At 33.4% G+C, this 18,981-nt stretch overlaps 1 protein-coding gene and 1 non-coding gene across 3 annotated transcripts in view; both read right to left on the minus strand.

Annotated features, from left to right (window-relative positions):
• Nucleotides 1-18,981, minus strand: part of HDX (highly divergent homeobox) — a 158,942-nt gene that overhangs the window by 3,725 nt on the left and 136,236 nt on the right. For both annotated transcript variants that reach the window (XM_036271429.1, XM_036271428.1), the window contains exons 6-9: nt 17,767-17,974; nt 9,583-9,662; nt 6,012-6,095; nt 919-1,041 (exon numbers count right to left, since the gene is read on the minus strand). In XM_036271429.1, coding sequence (XP_036127322.1) covers nt 919-1,041; nt 6,012-6,095; nt 9,583-9,662; nt 17,767-17,974 — 495 coding nt within the window. The remainder of the gene's footprint in view (nt 1-918; nt 1,042-6,011; nt 6,096-9,582; nt 9,663-17,766; nt 17,975-18,981) is intronic.
• LOC118636858 lies at nt 8,670-8,799 on the minus strand. The gene has a single exon (XR_004960823.1). It is a non-coding gene; the product is annotated as a small nucleolar RNA SNORA11 (small nucleolar RNA).

The following is an 18,981-nucleotide window of genomic DNA, read 5'->3' on the forward strand; positions in this document are numbered from 1 at the left end:
TCCTTTTTTAAAAAAGGGAGAATTGTGAGATGCTAAGACTCTAGTCATTTCCCCTACAGATGTCTGGGATGGTACATGTCAGTATATAAGGGATACATTTTTGTACTCTTGAGATTCCTTGTTGAATAAAAACCTCTGAGACTGCTTCTTAATTAATGGTTAACTTTGTGAGATAGTACTCATACTGAACTTTTCTGACAAGGAATCAACATGGCAATATACAACTCAGAGACAAATTTGGTATCATTTGGTATTAAATAGAATATTACAATTCTATAATTTCTTTTAGCAAGCTTAATAAATATTTCACATAAAATGAGACTCAAAATGTCATTTAAGAGGAATTTGTAAACAAAAATCCACAACAAACAAGAGACATTGATCTCATCTTTGGGGTAGAGGACTCAAAAACTTTAGTTGAATTAGAATAAGTAAATGATGCACTGTGGTCACAAAGAATTTCACAAAGTAATTTCATATTTTTTGTGGTGAGCGACATATCATGAAATAGAAGGTATTCAAACATTTGTGAGCTCTAGTATAGGCTAGAAGGCAACTGAAATCCAGAAGAGTGGTAAATGTCTCATGTCTTTCATTCACAAAATGTCCCCAGATATGTACCTCTCCAGTTAAGGTAGCCTTCTTTACAAACATTTTGAGAATTTCTTTAAAATCATTATTATTCGTAAAATCCTTATTTAAGGCTAACTTGGAATTAAGGTATGTTGATCAGTTATTTTGATTTTCTACTAAAGCAGCACACAAAAAAATTGAATATGTAATCTCAAGAAATCTGTGCTGAAAAGGCCATAATAACAAATCCTTCCTTGATGGAAAGCAGGAATGTAGTATTAAAAAATATGAAAAACCCAAGTGTTACATGCCATTTACAGCTTACTGTTCTTTTTTGGCACCTACCTGCTGTTGTTCCTTATCCTCAGCTTTCATAGCTAGTATCAAGCTTCTAACAAACATCTGAAGTTTGAAGTATTTTTGCTTTTGAATCTCTAGCTCATTTTCAATGAATCTGACTTCTTCGTTCTGAAGGAGAAAACATCAAATGATATAATTACCCTATGCAGACATAGGACTATACATAGCTGATGCACAATAAAATTCTAAAAAAGCAATCAAATTAGAGAGACAATAAAAAAGACAAAATGTTAGCATAAAGGGATATAAAGCACAGAAGGAAATTGTCCTTTTTTTCAAGGGCCGCTTTTTAAGCAAATCACCAAAATCAAACAATCTGTTGCAAGGTTAAAAATTCAATGAAATTAATTCCAGTAAGAAAAAAAAAAAAAAATCAGGAAACAGTTACCTTCTTGGAAAGACTCCTCCTATATTAAACATAATTAGCATTTGGATTGGGATTAAGAAAAGACAGAGTCCAATTAACCCCAAGTAAAAAGCAATTATGGATGTAGTTATACTGAATGTACCATTCACAAAGCCAAATACTGAGAACTAAAAAGGTTAGTATTTTTTTTAACAAGGAGAGACTGAAATTATTACTATAATTGTCTTAAGTAGTTTGCTGAGCCCCCTGCTTTTATGTAGGCTGTTAGTCAGAAAATATCTCCAAATATATCACGGTATACTACTAATTTGAGACCCATTATCTCGTCACTATTTTTGCTAATTGTGTAGGAAAAAAGCAGTAGACTTGGATTTGGGAAGATTTTAGTGCCAAGACTACTGAGAATTGTGTAAACTTGGACAGGCTAATTAACTTCTCTGTGACTTTGTTTACTCATCAGTAAAATGGATATAATATTAATAATCTTTGGTTATTCTAGCTTTGAAGGTTATAAGTGTCAAACAAGAAAATGGCTATAGCCTTGGCCAGTTTTGCTCAGCGGTTAGAGCGTCAGCCTGTGGTCCGGAGAGACCCGGGTTCGGTTCCCGCTAAGGGCACATACCTCGGTTGCAGTTTGTCCCCCGCCCTGGTTGGGTTGTGCGGGTGGCAACCACTCGATGTGTCCCTTTCACGTCAATGTTTCTCTCTCTCTCTCCCTCCCACTCTATATGAAGATAAATGCAAAAAGTGTCCTCAGGTGAAGATAAAAAAAAAAAAATGGCCATAAAAGTACTTTGAATAGATTTACTATTAAAGCTATAGTAATCAAGAAATTAATAATGTGTTGTATTGACAAAATGATGAACGTTCAGGTCAGGGGAACAGAACAGAGTGTGCAGACATTCATATGCTGGAACTCTTACAACACAATTATAAGACCAGAAACAGAGAGCAGGCAAAGTATTTGAACACACATTTTATCAAAGAAGGTAAGCGAATGACCAATAAACAAATTAAAATGCTTATTATCATCTGTCATTAAAGAAATGCAAATTAAAACTACAATGAGATTGTACTACTAACATAGTACAGTGGCTAAAGTTAAAGAGACTGACAAAAGCATGTGCTGATAGGAATGTGGACCATTTAGAAGTCTCATACATTGCTGGTGCAAGTGTAAAAGGTACAACCACTTTGAAAAATGTTTTGGCAGTTTCTTATAAAATTTAATCTACTCTTTCCTACCATCTGACTCAATCCTACTCTTAAGTATTTACCCAAGAGAAATGAAATCTCATGTCCACAAAAGGACATACATAAATATTCATAGCAGTTTTATTCACAATAACCAAATACTAGAAACAACACAAGTGGTCATCAGTAGATGAATAAACAAACTGTAGTCATGGTTACACAACTGTGTCCATATGTCAAAACTCATCTAACTGTATAAGATTAATTTTACTGTACAAAAATTATATATTTAAAAATTTATTAAAAATAAAAAATAAATTATTAGCCAGCCCCTTTGCTAAAAACACTTGAAAATAATCTATGAGTATTCTTGGCAACTGGAGAATTGGTTTCAAAGTGCACAGCAAGACCTTTAACAGCATTTTTTCAAAAAGTTTTATAAAAGACATTAAAATAAATTAATTCTACGGGTATTTTTGTTGTTTGAGATGAAGGGATGCAGTTACATTAATCACATTCAATATATGAACATATTTATTACAGCAACAATTTTATCAGCTCAGTTTAGAACTTATTTTACCTAGTAAAGCTGCTTCCTTTCCAGACCACTTAATATCAAGTGAATCATTTGCAAATGATGATTCAAGTTCAATCCTTATCCAAAGGCACTCTACAGCAATCTAATTTACAAGCAAGCATTAAAATAAATTCCAACATGCTCCTGCCATAATACATTTGACTAATGCTAAATATCTGTTGTTGTTTTTTAGGACTCATTGTCAGAACTACAGTATTAGTAAAGTACTGACCAGGAAGTCTTTTTGAATACAGGAGGTATCTATCATCATTATGTTAGTGTCTCCCTTGAATACACAGTCCTTTTCAGCTGCACTCACAGTCCATTAAAAAAAATTAAAAACATTAATTCACATTTGCAAAAGTCATGAAGCATGTATTGATATGCAGATCTCTAATTCCTCATGTGAATATTCCTCCTCAGTATTTATGCAAAGTTTGAAAAAACATAAACGGCTTTAAGATAATTTAATATTGCGGACGTTTCCTACTCAGAGCTGCTTTTTGCAAGTCTATTATACACTTCCAAGATTAGAGGCAGTAGTTTATGTGTACTTTAGAGATTTTCCAAAGTAAATGGAATGTTTGTAAGAGGAACTGGTAAGGTAACATCAGCCAGTGACTTTCAGAAAACAAGATCTAGCTCATTTTTCTTGTTAAAATCTTCCCTACATTCCACTTTGTCAATTCTTCTCCAAGATAATTGTAGGGAACATTCCAGGTTTTGTTTTATGATACAGTACTCATGCCTCAGGGACTGAGATCACCAACTTGTCTCATAAGCATTGTAGGTAAGTTAGAACTCATAATAATATGGATTTTAGGACTATATCTCAATCAGAAACTCCAGTAAGCCGAAACTGAGCACTGGTAGTTGCACAGTAACAATATCAAATGCACATCAGAACTATTCTTTCATTTTGCTACAATGAATCCCAAGAATAATGGGAGACTGTTTAATTTAGTGTAGGAAAAAGTTATCATGATCCAGCTTCTTGTCTTAATGGATTTCATAAAAATGAGTATTTGCATAATAATAAAAAATATTTCCAAGTATACTTTAGTGTATTCACTCACTCAGGAATTAGTTACTAGACCCCTATGTGCTAAGCCCTAGACCAGATAACACATAGCTAAATAAGTCTCTGCCTTCAAGAAGCTTACGATAAATATACTTAAGAAACTTGCAAAGTGATTTTGATCCCAAAACGAGAAGTACTAACGTGTATGCAAATAAAGTACAAATGTTCTCTGAAGAAAGATTAAATTTCGAAACTGATAAGGATGTTTTAAATCAACATCCTGAAATCATCAATGAGAACTGTCATATGAGATTTCGCTTACCCTTACTTTAAGGTAACAAAATTCACAGATGAAGTGAATTCAAATATTTGAATATTGATTATAAAAATATATATTTCTATATAGGTGCTGATGTTTGCGAATTAAAGATAAACCAAAAAAAAAAGAAGTTTATATTGGCTGGTGATACATTATAAAAGACATCCTTAATAAGGTAGTGAAGGACCCCTTGTTCCCACAGCATTTACCACATGGATCGTTAAATGCCCTTTAGAGTTCAATGAAAATATTAATTAAGATTTCTGGACTGGACACTCTGCCCTCCCATGGCCTTTAGCTCCAAAACTTCTTAAGTGTGCTGGAATACCAGAGGGGAAAAGTCCTAGAAAGAATCCTCGGAGTTGTGGGCACAACCCTGTCTGAACTGCTTAAGAGTGCTAAGCGGAGCACACTTAACAGCTGTGCAATCCAGTCCTCTTGTCTGTAGTTTCCATAGACTGTGCCAAGCAGTGCCTTGCAGAGACATTTTAATCCTGAACTGGGCATTTAGCAATATGTGATCATGTAGGAGAGATTAGAATGCTTTCTAGTACTCCATAACCAACAACTTTTTAATTTTGTTAGTTGAAAATAGATTTTAAATACAGAATTGTATTGTGCTCTTTGACCACTTAGAAAATCTATTTCAAAAGATAATTTCCTTCTGTGTTTACACTGTTTAATATTTTTAAATCTGACATGTTATGAACATTCGGAAAGCAGAATCTGTTGAATGACATAACTTTGAATTATAGTAAAAGTGAAACATTTTTTGAGAAAAGGACAGCTGTTGTGTTTTTCTAATTAGAGGTTATGTTATTTTCTGTTAATATCTAAGTACTAGTCTCTGCTTTGAACTCTTATGATATTTCAAGAAAAGAATTTTGTGTATGGAAAGAATGATTGTGTGACCCAAACTGCAGAAGACCCCAAAGTTAACTTGTAAGATAAGATACTAATTAACAACGGGAAAGCAATTATACATATATACATAAAATACATTAACATATGGGCTGATAGCTTATGTCAAAATTTAATAAAAACAAAATTGTGTATGGCATGTTGTCAAAATAAGCCTTTCATTTTAGCAACAAGTGACATTAAGAAAAGGTCATTTCTATTCATATTAATTTGGTATATGCATTGGGGATCACTTTTAATCTTCTCCTAAAACAGATATACTATTATATTTTTTAAAAAATTGGTCTGCAGAAGTTATAATTGAAGATAAAGTTTGCAAAGGAAAAATCTGGAAAAACATCCCCTTTACCACCATTTAAAAATGAACATTGGGTTTAAAAAAGCATTGCCATAAATTTCACATTAACCACCAATATGCACTGCATCACCTTGTATACCATCAATACCTACTCCTACTGAGCAAACCCTGTGTTTATAACTATAACACCAAACCAGCCAATGTTAATTAAAATGACCAGCACCCTGACTAATATCTAAGTTGTCAGAGAGAGTCAATGCAAAGTCTCAGGATGTTTAACTTATCAAATGGGAGTGAAATAAACCAGTACACGAGTACTGTAAAAGTCTGCCTCATTTAATAACTTCTCTTAATGAAGTCACAATTTGAAATTACTTTTACCTTATAATCCAAGAAAGAATTTGCTTGTTCCACTTCAGAATTACTTATCATGTCACTTTCTTCATCGTCAATAATTTCTATTTTCTGTAATATAGGTAGAGAAGTTTCCATAAATATAGATTTTATCATCATCACTACATTCAACAACAATGTGTAGAGCATTTACATTAAATGTTCAGCTTTAGTTATGGGATTATCTAGCCTTGGATATCCTGAATAAACTCTGATAACTGACTGGTTCCTCAGTGTTACACCCAGTGTGTGTCTAAGCCACCTCCTTCTACCTTTAATTGATTACTATTTAGTAAACAGAAAATTACTGAAGGGGGGGAAATGGGGAACATCTACAATAGCGTCAACAATAAATAAATAAAATGAAAGTTTAAAAAAATTACTCCCCAGTCAGTGTGGCTCAGTTGGTTGAGCATCCTCCTGTGTACCAAGAGGTCCCAGTTCGGGCATTGTGCCGGGGTTATGGGTTTGATCCCCAGCAGGAGGTGTGAGGAGGCAGCCGATGGATGTTTTTATCATTGATGTTTTTATCTCTTGCTGTCTCTAAAATCAATAACATACATTTTTAAAAAATAAATAAAATTACTGTTATACTATTTAAAATGGGGGGGGGGCTTCACAATATTCCTGAAAAAATAGGCATTCAAATTCTGCTTAGTGTTCTCTAGGGACAGGGAATTTGTTTCCTATAAGGGTAGCGTGTATAATGGTAACCATACCTAATTGGTTTTAAGGTTTTCTTTTTTTTAAGTCCCACATATCTCTTTGCAATTTCTAATGTAAAATGTCAACATAAGACATGCATTCAACAGTCAAATATATTTAATTTTTTTTCTTTATTGATATATTAGAGAGACAGAGGAAGGGCGAGGGAGAGACAGATGGAAACATCAATGACAGAAACATCGATTGGCCACCTCCTGCATGACCCCCTTGGGGATTGGTCCCAAAACCTAGGCATGTGCCCTGACCAGGAATTGAACTGGTGACCTCTTGGTGCATGGGTCGACGCTCAACCACTGAGCCACACGAGCTGGGCCAAATATATATTTTTAATTCACTTATTTACTGCACTCCATCAGCTAGACAATTGAAAACAGACATGTATGACGTAATGATCAAAATAGCATGGCTATTTGTTTCCTTCGCTGGATAGTAAGAAGGAAGAGTGAGAGAGATGCTAAGCTGCCCTTAGCTTTAGAGTTAAGGTACAGCATAGTTTGTACAGTATCTTGTACACAGAAGGTCAACATATCTGTCAAAATAATTAAATATCTGTTAAAAGAATAAACAAAACAACTTAGCACTGATGAGAAGAATGACCAACATGCTCAAACCAAAGGGGCAAAGCAAGTTCTGTAATCATGGAAACTTTTTATCACAAAACCAAAAGATAAAATCAGCTCTATTTTTTACTTTTGTACACAAAAAGTACAACTAAGGAAAAACAATTTTAAACATTTAAAGCCAGATAACCCAAAAGAAATTTCAAAAAAGAGAAAGCTAATTTACTCACTAAGCAGTCCTGTAAGAATGAGCACATTAATAGCAAAATGTCATAGGCAGAATTTGAAATTAAGCTTCCTACCCAGCAATATATATGCTGATTAAAAGTCACAAACAATCTTGAAATGATCATATTTGATATATTCTCTATGAGAATACAATACCATAACAGGGTTTTTGACCTGCAGGCTTCTGAGTCAGGAGGACAGCTGCCTAGAGATGAATCTAATGTTTTGTTTTCAATTATAATCACTATAAAATTAGGGCTTAATCATGTCAACTCTCACCAGACCTCAGATTTGATACTTTTTTGATGTTATTTTTTAGATTCTCAATATATTTTGATTGTTTCTGGGATAAAATAGCTAAGTAATCTAGGAAGGAAGGCACCAAAGGCCACTGTATAGATTTGTGCATATAAATGGGTCTTACATGTCTTTGTGATGTGTTATCCGTGAATAATTGGGGGCATTCAAAAGTTATAGGCAGAGAAGCTCAACCTTTGAAAGTTTGGACTTTTGTCTCTGAAAATCAATTGTTCTTGAAAAATTAACTGCCTAAGTGACTGTGAGTCATCCTATGCCGTGACTTCTTTCATTATCTTCAAATGTCTGCTGCAGGGGAGATCCAGTGTAGAGAAATTCAGGCTAAAATGAGCATGTCTTTAGGGGAAAAGAGGTTCCAATTTGTAAGCAATATAATTAGTTTAATGTAACTCAAATCTAGAGCAGAGGATATTACTTGGTGTTATTTAAGAATACTAGCACAATTATAATAGTGGAAAACACTCATTACCAGCTATATAATGAAAACATGACTTTGCCTCAAAATAAAAGCTTGTTTTCCTATGTGCCCATTGAATGTAATGTTTGAAGGGTCAAACTTCAACTTAAATCAGGACTAAAATCAATAAAATGCAATCCTAAACAATATTGTGCATGTACAAAACACTTATATAGTGTTGATGTTTAATAAAAAAGAACAAAACTATTTTATGTGTTTAACTTTTATTAAGGAGATGGGGCAGGATTATAGTGTCTGATAAACAATATTTGTAATGAAAGCTAGGGCAAATCTTGAGTTACAGCTATTTTGTAACAGAAAAATCCATTGGAGGGGCCTTTTTTTTTTTCTTTCTTCACACGGAGGGTGTTTGTTCATAGGAAGGCCACAAGTTTTGTGTCCGTTGTCACAATGACCCCAAATTCCTGTCTGGTGTGTAGTGTACTGAAGAGCCATTTCTTAAGGCCCCTTGCTCTGAGAATGCCCCATAGGGCCCATTTTTTAAAAAGTTGCAATTAAGCACAAAACATTGATTCAAAAGCAAAAACAAAGCACAATGACATCTGCTTTTATATATGACTTGAATACTATTTCAATATATGTATTATTTGATAGTCAGAATATAAACAGATGCTGCCAAAACAGCTGCTTACAGGACATCTCCACATACCAATAATGTTTATATTTTTACAAAACTCAGTTTAATCCACACATAGCCTGTCTCCACCTGCTATTCTATTACTTAATACTGTCTTTATTCCAATGTTTCAATTTTTAAGATAAGTAACAGAGTTCAATTAAATGGAAAAAAAAAAGAAAGGGTTCCAAACACAGTATATAAGATAGGTATGGTCTGAACAGAGAGCTTGGAGTAAGGAATCCTTAGATACAAGTCCTAGAACAAAAGTTTCCTTCATAATTTCAGGCTAAGCTCTGTTCTAATTTTGCCATCTGTGAAATGAGAAGAAATCTGCTCTTTGTTAAATGTGTTGAAGAAAATAACTTGTTATGTATAAAATGTCCTATGTGTAGTAAGCATTAGATTTTTATATTTGCTAATCTCTTAAACCGAAAAACCTGAGATTAAATTGACAGTGCTTTAAATTTCATTTATTAAACTGTCAAAGATATATAATTCAATGGTGACAGTTCTGTTTTAGTTTTGAAGTGAATCAAGACTTTATTCTGACAACACTGATATTGTCACCAACTGGAAGCATATCCTTGAAATCCATCATGTAATGAGGAAAGAATGTCAAAATGTACATACCACATTATCTTCGGATACTGCATGGTGGTCCTCCTCCTTATCAGCAGTTGTCTCATTAGGAACAACTTCATTGGACTCTTCTATAGAAAAGATGGCCATGATTTAATTTTACATTCCTCAAAACTTTTTTGAGTATACTTTATTCAAAATAAATGAAATAATTTATTTTAAAAAGACACAAATGGCAAATTCACTTCACATATACATTGTTGAGCAAGTCTACTTCTAAAATGTGTTCTAAGGAACTAAATGCTGATAGATTAAAACACAAGGATGCTTACCACTGTGTTGTTTATAACTGAACGGAATGGAAGCAACCTATATGCTTAACAATGGAGGATAAGAGAAGTCATTTAGGACCTACCCTACAATAAATGCTATAAAGCTACTAAAAATGAAATAGAAGAATAGTTGATAATAAATAAAATATTCATTATATATTAAAAAATGAATAAATAAAAGTGACAAAACCTACTATGCAAGTACACTAAAAACTGTGTACATATTCAAGGAAAAAAAAAACCACTATTTATATCAAAACATTACCATTATTTATTTTTCTTCATTTTATCTAATTTTACTTATTTTGAGAATTCTTATTTTCTTCCAGTTGCTCATTCATAATCAAATGTTAATTTTTTTTAAAAATCTTCACCTGAGGATATTTTTCCATTTATTTTCAGATAGAGTGGGAGGGAGAGAGAGAGACACACACACATATTGATGTGAGAGAGACACATCAACTGGTTGCCTCCTACACGACCTTAACCAGGGCCAGGGACTGAACCACAATCGAAGTACATGCCCTTGACTGGTATCAAACCTGTGACTCTTTGGTCTACAGGCTGATGCTCTAACCACTGACCAAAACCGGCCAGGGTATAGTTAAATATTTTTAAAATGAACACGTATTACTCCTTGTAATAAGAGACAAGAGATAATTTTCAAGTACATGATATGATATAAAGCTATAAATACAGTATGTTTCCAATTTCATAAAAAGGCATATATTTGGAATGCATGCACACACACACACACACACGTGTATATATGCAAAGAGAAAACACTGGCAAAACCATTCCCCCACCACCATTTTAAGAATGGTTATCACTGAGGGGTAGGATTATCCCAAAATTCTCATTTTAGTTTCCAATGTTTTCTATAATGAACATATATTCATTTTCTGATCAAAATTCAGTATTCTTAAAATGAGAAATAAAAAAAATTAATTCAGATAAACCAGTATACTAAAAAGCTCTCTATTCTGAGGTAGGAGAAGTGAACTACTTCCTCTGCTTAGGAAAACAGGGCAGCAATGTTTCTCTCTGTTCTTTCTGCACAGTCATATCATGAAGATAATTTGCATAAATACTAGTAGAAGTTTTCAGCCCCTTGGTGACAGACATGCAAAGCAGAACTAAAATATTTATGAGCCCTCCAAAGATTTTTCCGAATCCATTCCCTTTCATAGAAAGACACACAGGTGTGCTCTGTATGAACATGGGGATAATTAGAAGGAAACCATGGTTGATCCAGGAACTCATATATGAATACATAGAGAATTAGAGTTTAAGTATCCAGGGAAATTTTACCACAGTTGTAATGCAAAGGTAAATTTATTTTTCTGTAAAAGAATGGTTCCTAGACAGAGGAAGCTATCATCTATTTTTTTTTTTTTATTTAGAGATTTCAAATAATAGGCATTTCAATTCATTATAATCAGCAACTAAATGAAATGAAGGGAGGAAAAACTGTCATTGAATTTCCTTTCACAGCTGGTATTAGTACTGGTACCCTCAGAATAAGTGTTATAATGTTCATCAACAAGATCATTACTGAAATCATTCTTTAATGACTTGCCTTATATTTCTATTCTCACTTGCTCATAACTTTGTACACAGTTCTGCTTTCCCACAAACACGTTCATTCATGGTTAATTATTTTATAAGATGTAAACAAAAACTGTTTTGAGGATTCCTAAAATAGAAAGGTGTGAAGTGATACAGCTGATTAAGGAATGTCTTCTTTTACTTACAGAGTTTCTATATTAGGGAAAGTTCGAAAGTTAAACACTGTCAATGTGTCTGATTATTTCCCAAGAAAATTAGCCTTGCTAATTGGAAACTAAACAAGTAAGTGAAATTTCTTTTTCTTGTATTGGTTTGAGAGAGAAAGGAAAGGAGAGGGAGAGAGAGATAGAAACATTGATGAGAGAGAACATCGACTGGCTGCCTCTTGCATACCCCCCACTGGGGATTTGGCCCACAACCTGGGCATGTGTCCTGACTGGGAATCAAACTGGTGACCACTTGGTGCATGGGTCGACGCTCAACCACTGAGATACACAGGCCGGACAAGTGGAATTATTAATCAGTGAAAATTCTAGAGGTCACTCTACATGGTGGCCATAGTAACTGTATGTAGACACTCATCTTTCAGGTGCACACCCACAAAATAGATACAGCTGGAAAAGGCTTTCTATGAAATTTTACAATCTAGATATTAATTGTTTCCATACTTTAAACAATTTGCTTCTCAGAGTAGTAGAAATCTTTAAAATTGCTCAACCAGCCCTGGCTGGTTTGGCTCAGTGGTTAGATCATCGGCCTGCGGTCCAGAGAGACCCGGGTTCAGTTCCCGCTAAGGGCACGTACCTCGGTTGCAGTTTGTCCCCGGCCCTGGTTGGGTCGTGCGGGTGGCAGCCACTCGATGTGTCCCTTCACATCGATGTTTCTCTCTCTCTCTCTCTCTCTCTCTCTCCCTCCCACTCAATCTGAACAAAAAATGGAAAAATGTCCTCGGATGAGGATTAAAAAACAACAACAACAACAACAAAAAATTGCTCAACCATAAATATATTTTGGTGGACACAGAACTTGAAATTAAGGGAGAGAGTCATCTGTTACTTCTGTAGAGTTTGCAGTTAGGCGAGGACTAAAGCCAGGTAGCTGTTTTGTTTTGTTTTTTTGTTGTTTTTTAATCAAGGTGGAAGTTACAGGTAAGTCAGAAGTGCTGTATTAGGGAAGTACCTATTCTCTCAGAAGCAAAATTTTGGAAATAAAAGAGCAAAAAAAATCTAAAAAAGAATGGAATTGAAACTGCTGAAAGATCAATAGTACTTTTTTGTGACTGGCTAAACCTGCCATTTATTGTGTTTTAAAATTGATCCTAGTTTTGCTTGTAGAATTTTTTTCCTAGAAAAAATGTTTTTAATCCTCCCCTGAGAATATGTTTACTGATTCTTTCTGGAGAGGGAGGAGGGAGAGATAGATAGATAGATAGATAGATAGATAGATAGATAGATAGATAGATGATAGATAGATAGATAGATAGATAGATAGATAGATAGATAGATAGATAGTGTGTGTCAATGATGTGAGAGAGAAACACCCACTGGGTATGTGCCCTGACTGGGAATCAAAACCACAACACTTTTAGTGTATGGGATGACACTCCAACCAACTGAACCACCCAGCCGGGGCTTATAATATAATTTTTAATTGATTTTAACATGTAAAATGTAAGACCTGATTTAAAGACTTTTTTCTTCTTCAACATTTAAAGTACTATCAAGAGCCATTCTATAAAGAACCCTGAATTTCAAGTTGTTAGTTTTTTTGAAATAGTATGGTCAGCTACTCATGATTCTGTCTCTCTATCTCTACAATGTCATGTACTTAATGAAAATCTCAAAGTAAACAAACATTTAACTACATTTTCATAACTGGAAGAGAATATGGTGAGAATATTTTAAAGGTGTGGTATTAGTCTAGGCCAGATGATACAATTCACTTAATCATCACAAAAGATTACATAGTTAAATCACTCAAATTACTATTCTCCAGGAGCAAAATGAGGAAGCAAATAGGACAGAATTAGTATAAAACAGTACAAAAAAGGCTATTTTCAGTACTTAAAAATTCTTTTATGATTTTCTGGTGCAATTTCTGATGAAAATGAAAAGATTATCATGCAGCTGTAAAAAAAAAAAAAAAAAAAAAAGCCACTGAAAGAAATTCTAGGCAATCTCATTTCCCATCAAGTGTTTTTTGATTCATGCATTAAATTCTCTCTTTTTTCACATTAGATCTTGATTACTATGCCAGCTGTCTAGAGAACACACTATTAAATGACAAAGGATGCCAGTGTAGAAGCAGTGGTCCATTAGCAACCTTATAATTTGCTCACTTTTTTCCCCACTATCTAATTATTTTTAAAATTCCTTCTTAGGTGGGGAAGTAAGAGTTGGGAAATAAAACTCCTTAAGAGTTTATGTCATTTCCTTTTATCAGATTTAGTTCCTCACAACTCTCCCATCCACCCACAGAAGCACACAGTCATTCTCTAAAGATCTGTTTATGAATCACTGAAAATACTCAAGTATTCCCACGCATATACAATTTAGTAAAGACTACTATTAGACAGAAAATGGTTTAATGGCCCCACTAGATTAAAAACAAGGGGCTCATGAATGATGCAATAGCTTCTTCTTTTTTTCTGCTTTACAGTTTTTCTGCATACTAAATGTTCTGTTATGATCTTCATCAATATCAATAACAAATGTTAGTAAGAAAGAAAATACATGGCCCTCTCAATACTAACAGCTTTTATATCCCTTTCATTACTCAACCTAATGCAACCTGGTTGCCTTCCTTGCCCATGAAATTGCTTTTTCAAAGAGCTCCTTAAATACTCAATTCAGTAGCTTCTCATCCTTTTTTAAAAATGTTATTTTTCCCACTTTACTGAGGTATAATTGGTATACAAAAACTTCACATAATTAATGTATACAATTTGGTGAGTTTAGACATGTATATACTCCTATTGTTATCACCACAATCCAGGTAATAAATATATCCATCAGCTACAAAAAAAAAAATTCCTATGTTCATTTTTTGGTGTTAAGAACACAACTCGATTTACCCTCTTAATGCATTTTTAAGTAGATGAGCCTTTATTGCTAGCTATAGGCACTATGTTGCTCAGCAGATCTTTGGAACTTACTCTTCTTGTATAACTGTAACTTTATACCCCTTTAACAACAACTTCCTATAGCCTTCTCCCCCGATTCCCTGGTAAGATTCCACTGTCCACATATACACCTTTGACCATTTTAGATACCTCATATGAGAGGAATTTCTATTAAATCTATCTGAAATCATTGAGAGGATGATCCCTCTTCCTTCTGAAATCTCTCTCTTTCCTTGGTTTTACAAATAATATAGTATTCTGATTCTCCTGTATATGTTCTTTCAATGGCACCCATTTCTCCTCCAGCCCCCAAATATGGATATTTCTCAACACACAGTCCTTGTCTATCTTCCTCTCTTGTTTTCCATTTACTCACCTGACTAAATTTTCTACATCTAAGGCTAGATATTATTTTGGCCTCGCTGTGGGTGACTTCCAAATATCTTCTCCTGTTTGAACTCCTCTTCTAAGTTCCATACCCACATTATTAGAGGGTATCTGGAAAACTCCACATGGATGCCCTGCCATCATTAAAACTCAACATGTGCAAAACTGAATTCTGAATTCATCTTCACACATTATGCTATCCATTTAATGCAGAGACAATAAAAGTTTTAAATGAATTATGGGGAGGAGGTTTGTGGAAAGCAGTTCTGAAGTTAATCTAAAAGAATCAGTGTGCTACAAGAGTTTAGAATATGTAAAATATTTACATATTTTATAAAGCCACAGTTATAAACAATCAGATCAATGTAACAGAAGAAATCTAGAATTTGACCCACATGGTATGTATGTATGCATATATGAATGTGTATGTGTATTTTTATATATTTGGTATAAATATATATATTTGTTACAGTATATACATTTTATATATAAATAAATATATTTGTTAAAGAGCTATATTTAAACTCAATGGGAAAATGCTGACTTATTTACTAATTAGTTTATAGGCATTTATTAACCAGTTGGAAAAATAAAATGAGGTATTTTCCTCACACATCTTGGAGCAAGATAAATTCTATTGTAATAAATATCAATTGCACAAATGAAACCATAAGGATACAAGAAGTAAATATGGCGGTATGTCTACATAATTGTAGTACAAGGAAATAATTTGCAATTATGACACCAAAGTCAGAAACCATAAAGAAAAGTATTGGTATATTTGACAATATAAAAATTAAAGCAAATTTAAAAGGCAAAAAAAAAAAAAAAGTAAATAAATAAACTGGAAGATAGAGTCTTAATATTTTGATCAATAAAATAAAACAAAATGGCCCAGTACAAGATTCTCTCTCTCTAGCACAGATACAAAAGACAAAATATTGTACAATTCCATTTTTATAAAATTCTCAGCAAAGACAAATTTATATAGTCAGAAAACAGATCAATGGTTGTCTGAATTTGGAGATAGAATTAGGGAATTGACTGCAAATGAGTTCAAGAAAATTTTTTCAATTCATGAAAATAATCTAAAATTGGATTTCAATGATGGGGATGGTTGCACAACTCTATAAAATTTACTAAAAATCACTGAATTCTACATTTACATAGGATGGATTTTATAATGTGTAAATTAAACTTCAATTTAAAAAAGGTGTCAGAAGAGAACTGTTTCTACACTGATAGTCAAATGAAAAATACTGCTCATGGGCAAATGGTATAGTTACGTTATTATTTGAATTATTTAGGGAAATACTGAAATATACTATACAGGTAATCCAGCCTAATTGTTATACTTTTCAGGTGAGGAAACTAAACCTAATAAATTAAATACTTTGCCTGAAGTCACATTATCAGCTAGTGGAAGATCTAGTACATGCATCCAGGTTGCATAAATACTAACCTGATGATTGTCACATTATACCATAATGTCTTTCATTACAATGAATTTCTAATGCTCTAACCCAAATTGACTAAAATTTCAATCAAACAAAAACAATCATGTAATTTTGATATATGGATTATTGTAATAACCATCATTAGTGAAAGATCATTATTTCAGTAAATGAATGTTTTTTGTTATGATGAATTGATGTGTGAGTCCCTTTAGTTGCAGTCATTAAAAATCAAGATCAAGAAAAAGACATCAAGTGCTGGTGCTGATCTGGAGAAAAGGAAACCCTTGTACATTGTTGGTGGGAATGTAAATTTGTGCAACCATTATGAAAAACAGGATGGAGGTTCCTCACAACATTAAAAATAGAACTAAGATATGATCCAGCAATCCCTCATCTGGGTATATAACCAAAGGATTTAAATCAGTACCTCAAAAAGGTATTTGCACTTCCATACTCATTGTAGCATTATCTACAATAGCCAAGATATAAAAATAACTTAAGTGTCTGTTGACAGATGAATGGATAAATAAATTTTGATGGAATATTATTCAGCCTTAAAAAACAGATCCTGCCATTTGTGACAACATGGATAAACTGGAGGACATTATGCTAATTGAAATAAATCAGACATAGAAAGAAAAGTACTATATGATCTCACTTATATGTGGAATTTTAAAAAGTCAAATACATAGAAGCAGAGAGCAGAATGGTAGTTCCCAGGGTGAGGAGGTAGGGGAAATAGGTAGATAGTTGTTAAAGGGTATAAAGTTACAATTACATAGGATGAATAAGTCTAGAGATTTAAAGTACAACATAATGATTATAGCTAAGCAACACTATACTGAATACTGGAAATCTGCTAATAGAGTAAATTTCAGGTGTCCTTACCACACAACAAAAAAGGTGAGGGGAGGATATGTTAATTAGCTTGATTGTAGTAATCATTTTACTATGTAAAACATCATGTTTTATTCTTTAAACATATAATTATCATTGAAAAATATAATACAAATAAAACCATTTCTTTAAAAATGTTTGACCAGTCTGGCCAGTGTGGCTCAGTGGTTGAGCGTTGACCCATGCAGCAAGAGGTCGCTGGTTCGATTCCCAGTCAGGACACATGCCCAGGTTGTGGGCCCGATCCCTAGTGGGGGGCATGCAGGAGGTGGCCAATCAATGTTCTCTCTTATTGATGTTTCTATCTCTCTCTCTCCATCTCCCTTCCTCTCTCTCTAAAATCAATAAAGGAAAAAGCAAATGTTTGACCAAATGATTTGAGGACTTTATATATGAAGTCCAGTAAGCTGAAGAGCAAGTAAAAATGCAAATTAACAAAAGCTATTATTAGGAGGTGCAGCATATAAAATACCTTGAGAGCTTCCTTCAGATAAACAGACGGATACTTCATCATTTCTGTCATTATCCTCTTCTACTTCAGGACCAACTTCCTCTCCTGTTGTGAGTGCAGACAAAGAACCAGACTCTGGCTGTTCAGAAAAATCAGCAGGGCCTCCCCTTGGAGGTGGAACTTCAATCCCCATTAAACGATATTTCCTTCTTCGATTCCCAATCCAAGTCTTTATAAGAGAAATACAAGAGGAAGCTTTATAAACACAGAAACTTTAGCAGTTCTGGCCATTAAAATAATGAATGGATGCTGCATAAAAGATGATTAAAAAGAATAAATAGTTACCTAGAATAATGAAATCTTATTATTACTCAATAAATTAAAAATAAAATAATTGTTTTCATTTGTATATATCTTATTAGCAGAAAGATGATATTTATTTAAATATTCAGACTTTTAAGAAACATGAAGTTCATCATAGAATGCTATTTCATTTTGTTTTTGTTTTGTTTTTTTCTGTAGAAAATAATTCACCAAATCTTTCAAAAAGAACATGAATTATTTATTTTGCTAAAGGCACCAGACATACAGCTATAATTATAATTTATCTCCCATTTTGAATCTTGCTCTTTGTAGGTAAAAATGTGCCTTCCATTAACTTTGTGGGTTCCATGATGGTTACCTGGGTAATTTCAAATATTCTAAATTTTTATTTGATTGGATTTAGAATCATTTTTAAAACTTTTTATATTAAAGTAAGTTTAAAGTCACAGGAAGTTGCAAAGATAGTTCTCCTTCATTTAGTTCCTCCAATTAACATTTTACATAATTTTATCACAATAAAAAAAAACAGGAAACATATTATAAAATATGTGTATACACTTCCATGTTCCTTTATCACACCGTCCTTCTTCCCCTCCTTCCCACCATTTCCAACACCTGCAAACATTAATCTGTGTAATTTTGATAATGTTATATAAAGAGTCATATAGCATATGACTTTTTGAAATTGTCTTTTTTCACTCATCATAATTTCCTGAAGATTTATTAAAGTTGCATGTACCAAAAGTTCATTCCTTTTTTATTGCTAAGTATTCCATAATACTTATGTATTATTTTAAATTTTTAATTGATTTTAGAGAGAGAGGAAAGAAGAGGGAGAGAGAGTTAGAAACATTGATGAGAGAGAACATCGACTGCCGCCTCCTGCACACCCTCCACTGGGGATTTGGCCCA

This window comes from Molossus molossus, unplaced genomic scaffold, assembly GCF_014108415.1.
Source record: "Molossus molossus isolate mMolMol1 unplaced genomic scaffold, mMolMol1.p scaffold_m16_p_2, whole genome shotgun sequence".
NCBI lineage: Eukaryota > Metazoa > Chordata > Mammalia > Chiroptera > Molossidae > Molossus > Molossus molossus.